Consider the following 13,772-nt stretch of genomic DNA (forward strand, 5'->3'; position numbering starts at 1 on the left):
TGTACCGAATCGTGCCATCATGATTCAAATTAGGTGTGGCAGCTAGGTTCAATTCCGCTGGAGTAATATTAATATATATTTCATCTTTCCCAGGTGGTTATTTATTTACTACCTTCTTCTTCTTCTTCTTCTTCTTCAGCTATTTATTCCTTTACTGTAGCCCTGGCACCCCACTTCTTCTTCTTTATTTCTTTATTTCTTCTTCTTCTTCTTCTTCTTCTTTCCTTTAGCCCTTCTTCTTCTTCTTCACCTTCTTCTTCTTCTTCTTCTTTATTTCCTTCTTCTTCTTCTTCTTTATTTCTTCTTCTTCTTCTTTTAGCTGTTCAGCTGCTTTATTTGTCTTTATTTCTTTATTGCTTTATTTCTTTTTCTTCTTTTCTTCTTCTTTCTTTCTTTATTTATTTATTTTGTTCCTTATTTGCTATTTTCTTCTTTTCTTCTTCTTATTCTTCTTCTTCTTCTTCTTCTTCTTCTTCTTTTTCTTCATTTTTATTTTTTTCTTCTTCTTCTTCTTCTTCTTGTTTCTTCTTCTTTATTTATTTATTTATTTATTTAATTCTTTTCTTCTTTTATTTTCCTTTTTATTTAAGCTATTTTTTTTATTTCTGTTTATTTAGCTTTTATTTTTTGTTTGTTTGTTTATTTCTTCTTCCTTCCTTCTTCTTCTTCTTCTTTTTCTTCTTTCCTTCCTTCTTTTTCCTTTGTTTATTTTCTTATTTATTCTTCTTCTTTTTCTTATTCTTCTTTTCTTCCTTTACTTTCTTCTTTTCTTCTTTTCTTCTTCTTTTCTTTTGTTTCTTTTCTTCTTCTTTATTTCTTCTGCTTTTTTTTATTTTTTCTTCTTCTTCTTCTTCTTCTTTTTTTTCTTTCTTTTATTTTCTTTTCTTTCCTTTTATTTCTTTTCTTTTCTTCTTTTCTTCTTTTTATTCTTACTTTTCTTCTTATTTTCTTCTTCTTCTTCCTTCTTCTCTTTCTTTTCTTTCTTCTTTATTACTTTATTCTTCTTCTTCTTCCTTTATTCCTTCTTCTTCTTCATTTCTTCTTCTTCTTCTTCTTCTTCTTCTTCTTTTGACTGTTGGCCTTCTTCTTCTTCTAGCTATTTATTCTTATTTATTTCCTTCTTTATTTAGCTTCTTTCCTTTATTTCAGCTGCTTCCTTCTTCTTCTTCTTCTTCTTTTGCTGTTTTATTTATTACCCTTCTAGCTATTTATTATTTATTTATTTATTTTACTTTATTTATTTCTTCTTCTTCTTCCACTTCTTCTTCTTCTTCTTCTTCTTCTTCTTCTTCTTTATTTTTTTTATTTATTTCTTCTTCTTCTTCTTTCTTTCTTCTTCTTCTTTGCTTTTTCTTTTTTTATTTTTTTATTTTTTTTATTATTATTTTTTTTCTTTTGCTTCTTTTATTTCTTCTTCTTCTTCTTCTTCTTCTTCTTCCTTCTTTCTTCTTCTTCTTCTTCTTCTTCTTCTTCTTCTTCTTCTTTTTCTTCTTCTTCTTCTTCTTCTTTATGTTATTTTATTTATTTTTATTTTGTTTATTTTTTTTTGTTTTTTTTTATTTGTTTTTTTTTTTATTTTTCTTTCTTCTTCTTCTTTTTATTTCTTTTTTTATTTTCTTCTTCTTTTCTTTTTTTTTTTTTTCTTCTTCTTCTTCTTCTTCTTCTTCTTTATTTTTCTTCTTCTTTATTTATTTTATTATTATTTATTTATTTATTTTTTTCTTTCTTCGGGTTATACTTCCATGCTTTCCTTCCCAATTCTTCTTCCTTCTTTTTTTTCTACCTCCTTTCTCCCTTTTTTCTGTCCTTCGTTTTTGTTTGCTCTTTGTCTTTTTCCATCCTCCTGTCTTTCATTTTATCCCCTCTTACCTTTGCTCCAGCAGTATCCTCCTGTTTTCTCTCCTCTCTCATCTCACTTCTTCCTGATTTTTTCTCTCCATTTCTTTTCATTCTTCTTTTCTCCTCCTCCTTTCTCCCTGATTTTTTTTCTCTATTCTTCACTTCTTCCTGTTCTCCTCTCTTTCTCTTTTTCGTTTCTTCATGCTTTTGTAGCTTCTCCTTCTTTTTCTTCCTTCTCTATCCTCTCATTCCTGATAGATTTCTTTTTTTTCCTTCTTTCTCCTTCCCTTGCTTCCTTTTCTTATTATTTATATTTATTTCTTCCTCCCTCCTTTCCTTCCTCCTTCATTCTTCTCCTCCTCCCCTCCTTTCTCATTCATTTCCTTTCTCCTTTCGTCCTCTTTCTCCTCCTATGCTCCTATAAGCGTGACTACTGACCTGATATGACACTGACTCACCTCCTCCACCGCGAATGGGACTTCTTAAGAACAACGAGTGTAGATTATAACATTTAATATATGAAAAATACATAAAAGTATATTATATATATTTCCATCCATCAAAGTTCATATCAGCTGGAACTGTACTGAGGGAAAAAACAATTTGATATTTGATCACCAGTTAGTGGTCATGCTTTTCTCTCCTCCCTCTACTTCTCTCCTCCTCTTCCTTCCCCCTACCTCCCTCCCCCTCCCCTCCTCCCTCCCTTCCTCCCTCCCTTCCCCTCCTCCCTCCCAATTTGCCATCTATCTCCCTTCCCCTCCCTCCTCCCTCCCTCTCTCCCTCTAATTTGCCATCTATCTCCCTTCCTCCCCTCCTCCCAATTTGCCATCTATCTCCCTTCCTCCTCCCTCCCAATTTGCCATCTATCTCCCTTCCCCCTCCCTCCTCCCTCCCAATTTTGCCATCTATCTCCCTTCCTCCTCCTCCAGTTGCCATCTATCTCCCTTCCCTCCCTCCCTCCCATTTTGCCATCTATCTCCCTTCCCTCCCTCCCTCCCTCCCTCCTCCCTCCTCCTCCCTCCCTCCCTCCCAATTTGCCATCCTATCTCCTCCCCTCCTCCCCTCCCTCCAATTTGCCCATCTATCTCCCTTCCTCTCTCTTCATCTAATTTTAATACCATCTTAATTCACTCATGGATTGGTTGGTTTTGATTGATGTTGGTTAGTTGTTGGGTGGAGGAGTTAGTTGATTAGTTTGGGTGGGATGGTGATTAGTGAGGTTAGGTTGTTTTGGGTTGGTTGGTTAGATTAGATTCATTGTTGGGTTGTTGGTTAGTTAGATTAGATTGGGGGTGTTTTGGGTTGTTAGAAGATTGTTAGGTTGGGTTAGATTAGGTTGGTTGGTTGGTTAGTTAGGTTAGGTTAGGTTAAGTTAGATTAGATTAGGTTAGGTGAGGTTAGGTTAGTTTTAGGGCTGATGTTCTTTATACTAAAGTGTACCTGAAAAGTTTAGTGAGTTGATGAAGGAGACTACTTTAATGACAAGGAACAATCAGTTGGCTGCTCACCTAGGAACTCCTTCATACAATATAAAGGTCAATCTCATTTGTAAGATAAGGATGTTGGTTTAACCGTTTGGGGATTTTTGTTTTAACCCTTAAATGATTTGGGTTTAATCCTTTCATGATGTTGGTTTAATCCTTTGACACCTATGGCTTAACCTTTTGAAGATGATGGTTTAACTCTTTGAATAATATAGTTTAATCCCTTAAAGACTATAGTATAACCCTTTGATGAAGATGGTTTAACCCTTTGAGGAAGATGGTTTAACCCTTTGAGGAAGATGGTTTAACCCTTTGAGGAAGATGTTTGAACCCTTTGAGGAAGATGGCTGAACCCTTTGATGAAGATGGTTTAACCCTTTGAGGAAGATGGTTTAACCCTTTGAGGAAGATTGTTTAACCCCTTGAGCAAGATGGTTTAACCCTTTGAGGAAGATGATTTAACCATTTGAGCAAGATTGTTTAATCCTTTGGCGCCGATGATTTAACCTGTGTAGATTATAGATTAAGTTAAATATCACATGTAAAGCCGACTTCCGTATAGCGAGTTCTCAAACCTGACGCGAGAGAGACTGATTGGTATTCAGAATCGACAATGTCCATTAAACTCAACGGAACAAAGCCCCGGGCCAGCTGTGTAAATTCTGGCCATTTAATGCTTAGTCATACAAAACTTAATGAGTTCTCTGACGCATCGGGAGCCACCTGCAGTGTAAACCTGGATGTTAAATCTCGTTTTAGCTTTGACTGGGATTTTATGCGGTGAGGGACTCGTTGGCTGCCACTCCTCATCCACTAAAAATATAAATAAATTGTTGTTGTTTCTGTTGTTTTATGTTATGAGGAGTTTAATACCATCACGAAGACGTCAAATAAATAGTATATATATGGTTTGAAATATTTCGTTTTTTGTTGTGAATTTTGAGTATTTGGTTTGGTTAGGTTTGGTTTGGTTTGGTTTGGTTTGGCTCGGTTCGGTTCGGTTCGGTTCGGTTTGGTTTAGTTTGGTTTGGCTCGGTTCGGCTCGGTTCGGTTCGGTTTGGTTTGGTTCGGTTTGGTTTAGTTTGGTTTGGCTCGGTTTGGTTTGGTTTGGTTCGGTTTGAGTGATTACAGCAAAAGGTAAACTGTAGTGAAGTGTTGATTATTATATATAAACTGTGCTGAGTAACCCATCAAATCCCCACCTGGAGACTCCCATGACTTAAAGACCACCAAAAAAACAAACACCCAAAGACCCCCCCACAATGACACCCAAACCCTGAAATACACCCAAAAACCTCAAAAGGCCCGAAATATTCTAAAAGACCACCATAAAGACCCCCAAAAGGTCTTCTAAAGAACCCAAAGACTCCTTCTGACTTCAAATAACTGCTAAAGATCCATCCACATATACCCCGAAAGGACACCAAAAAGACCTACCAAAGACTTCTTAAGACCCCAGAAGATATCCAAAGAACCCCAAAGACTCCTTCAAACCCCAAAAGACCGCTGAAGACCAACATAGACCATCAAAAATCCTAAAAAAAACTTCTCGTTTATAGGACCAAATTAACGATTTATTTTTTATCGACTTCCTCCACTCTTTTTTTTTCACAGCGCCTCCTACTCCTCCTGCTCCTACTACTCCCCCTTCTGCTCCTATATTTCCTCCTCCTCCTCATCCTCATCATCATCAGCCCTCCTCTATTTCTTCCTCTCCTCCTCTTTCTCCTCCTCCCAGCTCCTCCTCCGGCCTCCTGCAGTCCTTCCTCCTCCTCCTCTGCCTCCTGCAGCCTCCTCCTCCTCCTCCGCCTCCTCAGCCCTCCTTCTCCTCCTCCTCCTGCAGCTCCCTCCTCCTCCTCCTCCGCCTCCTGCAGCCCCTCCTCCGCCTCCTCTCGGCTCCTCTTCCTCCCTCCTGCCTGCAGCTCCCTCCTCCTCCTCCGCCTCCCAGCAGCCCCCTCTCCTCCGCTCCTGCAGCTCCCTCCTGCTCTTCCTGCCTCTCAGCCCTCCTCCTCCTCCTCCGCCTCTCAGCCCCCTCCTCCTCCTCTGCTCTGCATTCTCCTGCTCCTTCGCCTCCCGCAGTCCCTCCTCCTGCTCCTCCGCCTCCCGCAGCCCCTCCTCTTATTCCTCCGCCTCCCGCAGCCCCTCAGGAGTAGGTCTTAACTTAGCATGACGTTCTTAGGATTCGGTAGTTAGCGGGAAGTTAAAATCACTGGGCAATATTAACATGTTAGCCGGCACGTGTACCTCAGCTGCCGCGTTTAGCACTATTTGTGTCGTGCTGGATATAACCCTCTCTGTTGTTGCTGTTGTTGTTGTTTTGTTGTTATTGTTGTTGTTGATATTGTTGTTGTTCTTATGTTTTTTCTTCTCCTTGTTTCTTGTTTTCTTTTTTTCGTCTTCTGATTGATCTTTTTTTCTCTCGTCTTCTTTCTTTCTTCTTGCGTCTCCTCATCCTCCTCCTCCTCCTCCTCATCCAAGTCTTCCTCCTGCATGACATCATCCATGTCCACCTCCTCCTCTTCTTCTTCATCTTCTTCAACGGTAGCTTTTAGTAACCGTCAGCTAACAGGAACAACACCGGCTAACAACATCAGTTAACAGGAACAACATTAGCTAACAGGAACAACATCGGCTAACAGGAACAACACCAGCTAACGGGAACAACACCAGCTAACAGGAACAACACCAGCTAACAGGAACAACACCAGCTAACGGGAACAACACCAGCTAACGGGAACAACACCAGCTAACAGGAACAACACCAGCAAACAAGAACAACACCCGCTAGCAAGGTACCATAAGTTAGCCATTAAGTGGAACTAGACCCAGACAGCCATCATCCTGGAGAGGGAGGGAGAGGGGGTGAGGGAAGGAGTGAGATGTGGGTGGAGTAGTGGAAGAGGGTGGAGGCATGGTGCACAGGGTGGTGGAGGGCGTTAGATGGGACGGGGATGGTGAATGGTGGAGATGTGGTGGGGGCAAGGGAGGAATGGTACAGGGGGTGATTGGTGGAGGAATTGGAGGGGGTGAGGGAATGGGAGGATGGGGGAGGTGTGAGGGGAGAGGGAAAACTTAGTGGTAGCCCAGAAACTTCTCCACTTGATTTTAAATTCACCAACACAAAGTTCCTCTTATGTGTGTTTGTTATTTTGTCATTGTCTTCGGTAGTGTTTTCGTTATTGTCTTTATCGGTGCCTTCGTTGTTATCTAAGTCTTTATCTTCGTCGTTCTCTTCCTCGTTGTCTTCGTTCGTTAGAGGAAAAAATCACCACCTGAGACCTGTCAAAACTACTAGCATTCTGGCCTCAATAACATCTGCTTAACACTGCTAGTAGATACAGTACTCACTTCCCGTCCTAAGGTTCGTTGGTTCGCGTCCGGGTCACCCAAAGTCGACTCAGCTGTGAATGGATACCCGACTTTATAATTGGGGAGGTGAGGGTGGTCGACTGTAGTGCCGACTACATTTACTGCACTGTTCATATCGGGCAGTTTGGAATAATGTGACAATCTATCTTAAAATTGTTCTTCCTTCTTGGTTGGTAATACTGGCAGGATACACTGACCAGCTATACTTGATAACAGTGTACAGCCAAGGGACACCGTTGGAAACTGTACCAAACATGAAGGAGATATTACAGAGTCTTTTATGTGTAAGTGAACAGTATAGAGACTCATTCCCTGCAGTTCAGAGACTCACTCCAGTTATTCAGAGACTAACCTCAGAAGTTCGGATTCATTCCAATAGTTTAGAGACTCATCCCAGGAGTTCAAACTCTTCCCGTAGTTCATACACTCACTCCAGCAGTTCTGAGACTCACTCCAGCAGTTTTGAGCCTCACTCCAGCTGTTCAGAGACTCACTCCAGCAGTTCTGAGACTCACCCCAGCAGTTCAGAGACTCACTCCAGCAGTTCTGAGACTCACTCCAGCTGTTCAGAGACTCAATCCAGCAGTTCTGAGACTCACTCTAGCAATTCAGGCACTCACTCCAGCAGTTCAAGGAATTCCTCCAGCAGTTCAGGCACTCACGCCAGCAGTTCAGAGACTCACTCCAGCAGTTCAGGCACTCCTCCAGCAGTTCAGGCCTCCTCCAGCAGTTCAGAGACTCCTCCAGCAGTTCTGAGACTCACTCCAGTGGATTCAGGGAGCTCACTCCAGCAGTTCTGAGACTCCTCCAGCAGTTCAGGGCCTTTCACTCAGCAGTTCTGAGACTCCTCCAGCTACCAGAGACTCCAATCCAGCAGTTCTGAGACTCACTCCAGCAGTTCAGGGAACTCCTCTCCTTGGTTCAAGGCCTCCTCCAACCGGTTCAAGTACTCACCCCAGCTGTTCAGAGACTCACTCAGCAGTTCTGGGGCTCCTCCAGCAGTTCAGGCACTCCTCCAGCAGTTCAGGGACTCACTCCAGCAGTTCAGGCACTCACTCCAGCAGTTCAGGCACTCACTCCAGCAGTTCAGAGACTCACTCCAGCAGTTCTGAGACTCACTCCAGTAGTTCAGAGACTCACTCCAGCAGTTCTGAGACTCACTCCAGCAGTTCAGAGACTCACTCCAGCAGTTCTGAGACTCACTCCAGCTGTTCAGAGACTCAATCCAGCAGTTCTGAGACTCACTCCAGCAGACCAGAGACTCACTCCAGCAGTTCAGAGACTCCTCCAGTAGTTCTGAGACTCACTCCAACAGTTCAGAGACTCACTCAGCAGTTCTGGGAGCTCATTCCAGCTGTTCAGAGAAATCCAGCAGTTCTGAGACTCACTCCAGCAGTTCAGAGACTCCCTCCTAGCAGTTCAGGCACTCCTCCAGCAGTTCGAGAGACTCACTCAGCGGTTCTGAGACTCATTCCAGCTGTTCAGAAATCCAGCAGCTCAGAGACTCACTCTAGTTCAGGCACTCCTCCAGCAGTTCAGAGACTCACTCCTAGCAGTTCAGGCACTCCACTCAGTAGTTCTGAGACTCACTCCAGCAGTTCAGGGCGCTCACTCCAGCAGTTCTGAGACTCATTCCAGCTGTTCAGAGAAATCCAGCAGTTCTGGGGAGACTCCTCCAGCAGGTTCAGAGACTCACTCCAGTAGTTCAGGCACTCACTCCAGCAGTTCAGAGACTCACTCCAGCAGTTCAGGTACTCACCCCAGCCGGTCAGAGACTCACTCCAGCAGTTCTGAGACTCACTCCAGCAGTTCAGGCACTCACTCCAGCAGTTCAGAGACTCACTCCAGCAGTTCTGAGACTCACTCCAGTAGTTCAGAGACTCACTCCAGCAGTTCTGAGACTCACTCCAGTAGTTCAGAGACTCATTCCAGCTTTCTTTAGAGACTCAGGCATATAAAACAACTTCAGTTCATAACACTACAATAAGTTTTTCTCTTTACCGTTGAATAAAACGAACCGTATAATTAACCTAGAGGCAATTGTAAACATTCTATCATTTCCATGTTAGAGGGAAACAAAAATCAAAACACAGGAAGGAGTATGAGAGTAATGGCAGATGTTGGGGTGGTAAGCGAGGGGTGGCGGCGGGTAGGGGATCTGGCCCGGCTGAACGATGCTAATATTACCTTACGTTTTTTTTTGTTTTTTAGGTGAGCGGGTTTTTATCTTTTTTTGTGTGTATTTTCATGGAGGTTTTGAAGAGGTGGGTGTTTTTACCAGTGAGATTTGGGAGTTTATTTTTTGTATCGTTGTTTGTGTTGTATTAGTGATGAATGAAGGGATGTTATTGTTATAGTTGTTAATATTGCTGTTATTATTAGTCTTATTATTATAACTTATTATTATTATTACAGGTAGTAGTAGTAGTAGTAGTGGTAGTAGTAGTAGTAGTATCTAGGTCCGGTAGTAGTAGTAGTAGTAGTATCTAGGTTCTGTAATGGGCACGAACGATTTCAAGACCGAGTACGTAATGGAGTGAAATGAGTGGGTGAAGGAAATCCAAGCTCTGTCGGATGTTGCTAAAACTGAGCCAAATGCAGCGTTTGCGGTATTCACCCATGGAGTCGAGCATCGCTGGAGTTACTTTGATATCAGACACCTCATCCGCCTTCAGAAGAAACCATCAAGGTCGCTTTTATTCCAACACCAGTGAAAAGCCATTACTTAACCCCGGCAGAAAGGTCACTGCGTTACCACCGAGACTGGGAGGATTGGGATTGATTAATATGCAGGAGTTTGCTGCCACCGAACATCTGAACTCTGTCAAGCTCACGGCGGCCCCTTACTGAGCACATAATATCTCAGAATGCAGCAAGTCAGGTGGATACCAACGAATTAAACAAGATTCGATGGTCTATTACAAAAGAACGACAGCACACCCAAAGTGATAAGCTTCAACACTGATGCTGCAGTTGTCAGAGAACGTGAAAAAAAAGTAGCGATAGCGCAGGAGGTCGGCTCCTCGAACTGGCTAACAACGTTACCGATAAGGGTAAAAGGTTTCAGCCTTAATAAACAAGAATTCACAGATGCCGTTGCTCTAAGTAGTCTAAGGTATGGTTGGTTAGTAAAAGAATTCCCAATGCGTGTGCCTTCCTACGACATCGACCACGCCATGGTCGATGCCATGGTAAGAAAGGGGATGTGCATGAGGCAAGACGAAGTAAGGGATCTCATAGTAAATATGTTGAAGGAAATCTGTCACGACGTCACGGTGGAACCGACCTCTCCATTGGACGGTGAAAATCTCCATCACAGGACCTCAAACACGTCCAACAAAGCCCGTGTGGACGTCAGTGCTCGAGGATTCTGGACGCGGGGTGAGCGAGCCTTCTTTGACATTAGGATGGACCCCATGGCCGCATGTCACCGTAACCTAGCTCTCGATGCTGCACTCAAGAGCAACAAGAATGACAAGAACAGGGCGTATTGGCAGAGAATTCAAAACGTGGATCAAGACAGCTTCACTCCTCTAGTGTTCACAACCTCTGGCGGTATGGGACCAAGTGCAAGATGCTTCTACGCAAGACTGGCCTAGGTGTTATCCGAACAGAAGCAGCATCCCAGAAGTTACGTTGCAGCTTGGTTGAGATGTTGATTGTCCTCTGCTTAGGTCTGCATTGCTTTGTCTCAGGGATCGAGATCTTCGGCTCCAAAACCAACAACGGTCGCTGATATTGACTATGAGGCAACACTCACTGAATGCTGCATAGATCTGCGGCTTAGCTAACTCAGCTAGGGTAGCTACTTTGTATTGGGATATTTAATATTAAGGTAATAAAATGGTGGCGGGGGTGTGGCTATTGGGGGAGGCTGGAGACTACGTTTAAAAAAATGTAATAGTAGGAGTAGGAATATGAAGAGGAGGGGGAGGACAGTATTCACACTATTGTGATCACATCATCGTACGGAGAATAACAACTACAATACAATAGCCCAAATCTGTAACTGTATTAACCATTATAGTGTTTAATTAAGTGACAACAGAGAAACAGAAAACAGGAGAAAACCCTGATAAACAGACTTAAAGTAAAATGGAATAATGGAAGGAAGAACAGAAGAAAGAGAAGCGTACCACAGGATTATAGATTACTGAAATATGAACAATCACAATCACAATCGCGCACACAAGATACGGCAGACTTTAGTGTGTGCAGCTCACACACGGTATCCAGATGGGATTGCATAGTTCAAGGTGTGGCGAGGTGCTTTGAGTGGCAATGTGTATTTGTTTACTAACTGTCATTCTGAAGGTGAAGGAGAGAGAGAGGGGAAGGAGGAAGAGAGAGGGGGGAGGAGGAAGAGAGAGGGGGAGGAGGAAGGAGAGAGAGGAAGGAGGAAGAGAGAGAGGGGGGGGGAGGAGGAAGAGAGAGAGAGGGAGGAGGAAGGGGAGAGAGGGGAGGAGGAAGAGAGAGAGGGGGGAGGAGGAAGAGAGAGAGAGGGAAGGAGGAAGAGAGAGGGGAGGAGGAAGAGAGAGAGAGGGGAGGAGGAAGAGAGAGGGGGAGGAGGAAGAGAGAGAGGAGGAGAAGAGAGAGAGGGGGAGGAGGAAGAGAGAGAGGAAGGAGGAAGAGAGAGAGAGGGGAAGGGGAGGAAGAGAGAGAGGGGGAGGAGGAAGAGAGAGAGAGAGAGGGAGGAGGAAGAGAGAGAGGGGAGGAGGAAGAGAGAGAGAGGGGAGGAGGAAGAGAGAGGGGGGAGGAGGAAGAGAGAGGGGGAGGAGGAAGAGAGAGAGAGGGGGGAGGAGGAAGAGAGAGAGAGAGGGAGGAGGAAGAGAGAGGGGGAGAGGGGGAGAGGAAGAGAGAGAGAGAGGGGAGAGGGGAGAGAGAGGAAGAGAGAGAGAGAGGAGGAAGAAGAGAGAGAGAGAGGAGGAGGAAGAGAGAGAGAGGAGGAGGAAGAGAGAGAGAGGGGGGAGGAGGAAGAGAGAGAGGGGGGAGGAGGAAGAGAGAGAGGGGAGGAGGAAGAGAGAGGAGGAAGAGAGAGAGAGGAAGAGAGAGAGAGAGAGGGAGGAGGAAGGAGGAGAGAGGAGGAGAAGAGAGAGAGAGAGGAGGAGGAAGAGAGAGAGGGGGGGAGGAGGAAGAGAGAGAGAGAGGGGAGGAGGAAGAGAGAGAGGGGGGAGGAGAGAGGAGGAGGGAAGAGAGAGAGAGAGGGAGGAGGAAGAAGAGAGAGAGAGAGGGAGGAGGAAGAGAGAGAGAGAGAGGGGGAGGAGGGGAGAGAGAGAGGGGGAGGAGGAAGAGAGAGAGGGGGGAGGAGGAAGAGAGAGAGAGAGGAGGAGGGGAGAGAGAGAGGGGAGGAGGAAGAGGGGGGAGGAGGAAGAGAGAGAGAGAGGGAGGAGGGAGGAGGAGAGAGAGAGAGGAGGAGAAGAGAGAGGGGGAGGGAGGAAGAGAGAGAGAGAGGGAGGAGGAAGAGAGAGAGAGGAGGAGGAAGAGAGAGAGAGGGAGGAGGAAGAGAGGGGGAGGAGGGAAGAGAGAGAGAGGGAGGAGGAAGAGAGAGAGAGAGGGGGGAGGAGAAGAGAGAGAGAGAGAGGGAGGAGAAGAGAGAGAGAGAGGAGGAAAGAGAGAGAGGAGGAGGAAGAGAGAGAGAGAGAGAGGGGAGGGGGAAGAGAGAGAGGGGGGAGGGAGGAAGAGAGAGAGAGAGGGAGGAGGAAGAGAGAGAGGGGGGAGGAGGAAGAGAGAGAGAGAGGGAGGAGGGGAGGAGGAAGAGAGAGAGGGGAGGAGGAAGAGAGAGAGAGAAAGAGGAGAGAGGGGAGGAGGAAGAGAGAGAGAGGAGGAAGAGAGAGGAGAGGAGGAGGAAGAGAGAGAGGGGGAGGAGGAAGAGAGAGAGAGAGGGGAGGAGGAAGAGAGAGAGGGGGGGAGGAGGAAGAGAGAGAGAGAGAGAGGGGAGGGAAGAGAGAGAGGGGGAGGAGGAAGAGAGAGAGAGAGGGAGGAGGAAGAGAGAGAGGGGGGAGGAGGAAGAGAGAGGGGGAGAGAGGGAGGAGGAAGAGAGAGAGAGGGGGGAGGAGGAAGAGAGAGAGGGGAGGAGGAAGAGAGAGAGAGAGGGAGGAGGAAGAGAGAGAGGGGGAGGAGGAAGAGAGAGAGAGAGGGGGGAGGAGGAAAGAGAGAGGAGGGGAGGAGGAAGAGAGAGAGGGGGAGGAGGAAGAGAGAGAGAGGAGGGGAGGAGGGAAGAGAGAGAGGGGGAGGGAGGGAAGAGAGAGAGAGGGGGAGGAGGAAGAGAGAGAGGGGAGGAGGAAGAGAGAGAGAGGGGGAGGAGGAAGAGAGAGGGGAGGAGGAAGAGAGAGAGAGAGGAGGAGGAAGAAGAGAGAGAGAGAGGGAGAGGAAGAGAGAGAGGGGAGGAGGAAGAGAGAGGGGGAGAGGAAGAGAGAGAGGGGAGGAGGAAGAGAGAGAGAGGGGAGGAGGAAGAGAGAGAGAGGGGGAGGAGGAAGAGAGAGAGAGGAGGAGGAAGAGAGAGAGGGGAGGAGGAAGAGAGAGAGAGAGGAGGAGGGAAGAGAGAGAGGGGGGAAGAGAAGAGAGAGAGGAGAGAGAGAGGAAGAGAGAGAGGGGGGGGAGGAGGAAGAGAGAGAGAGGAGGGAGGAAGAGAGAGAGAGGGGAGGAGGAGAGAGGGGGAGGAGGAAGAGAGAGAGGGAGAGGAGGAAGAGAGAGAGAGAGGGAGGAGGAAGAGGAGAGAGGGGAGGAGGAAGAGAGAGAGAGGGGGGGAGGAGGAAGAGAGAGGGGGAGGAGGAGAGAGAGAGGAGGGGAGGAGGAAGAGAGAGAGAGGGGGGGAGGAGAAGAGAGAGAGGGGGGGAGGAGGAAGAGAGAGAGGAGAGGGGAGGAGGAAGAGAGAGAGAGGGAGGAGGAAGAGAGAGAGAGAGAGGGAGGAGGAAGAGAGAGAGGGGGGAGAGGAAGAGAGAGAGGGGGGAGGAGGAAGAGAGAGAGGAGGGAGGAGAGAGAGAGGAGGAGGGAGGAGGAAGAGAGAGAGAGGGAGAGAGAGGGAGAGAGAGAGACAGAGAAAGAGAGAGAGAGAGAGAGTAGGTCCTGCACTGTGTC

General features: G+C 46.0%; 1 protein-coding gene across 1 annotated transcript; it reads left to right on the forward strand.

Annotated features, from left to right (window-relative positions):
• The first annotated feature begins 6,949 nt into the window (after window positions 1–6,949).
• LOC121861574 (putative protein TPRXL) lies at window positions 6,950–8,321 on the forward strand. Its single transcript, XM_042359458.1, has 2 exons — window positions 6,950–7,488; window positions 7,532–8,321. The coding sequence occupies exons 1-2, from the start codon at window positions 6,950–6,952 to the stop codon at window positions 8,319–8,321; spliced, it is 1,329 nt and encodes a 442-aa protein (XP_042215392.1).
• Window positions 8,322–13,772: the final 5,451 nt, after the last annotated feature.

Source organism: Homarus americanus, unplaced genomic scaffold, assembly GCF_018991925.1.
Source record: "Homarus americanus isolate GMGI-L3 unplaced genomic scaffold, GMGI_Hamer_2.0 scaffold24260, whole genome shotgun sequence".
NCBI lineage: Eukaryota > Metazoa > Arthropoda > Malacostraca > Decapoda > Nephropidae > Homarus > Homarus americanus.

Coding starts and splice junctions, on each gene's coding strand:
- LOC121861574 (XM_042359458.1), top strand. CDS start 6,950: ATGAAGGAGATATTACAGAGTCTTTTATGTGTAAGTGAACAGTATAGA. Junction 7,489..7,531: donor TCAGGGAGCTCACTCCAGCA/GTTCTGAGACTC, acceptor TTCACTCAGCAG/TTCTGAGACTCCTCCAGCTA.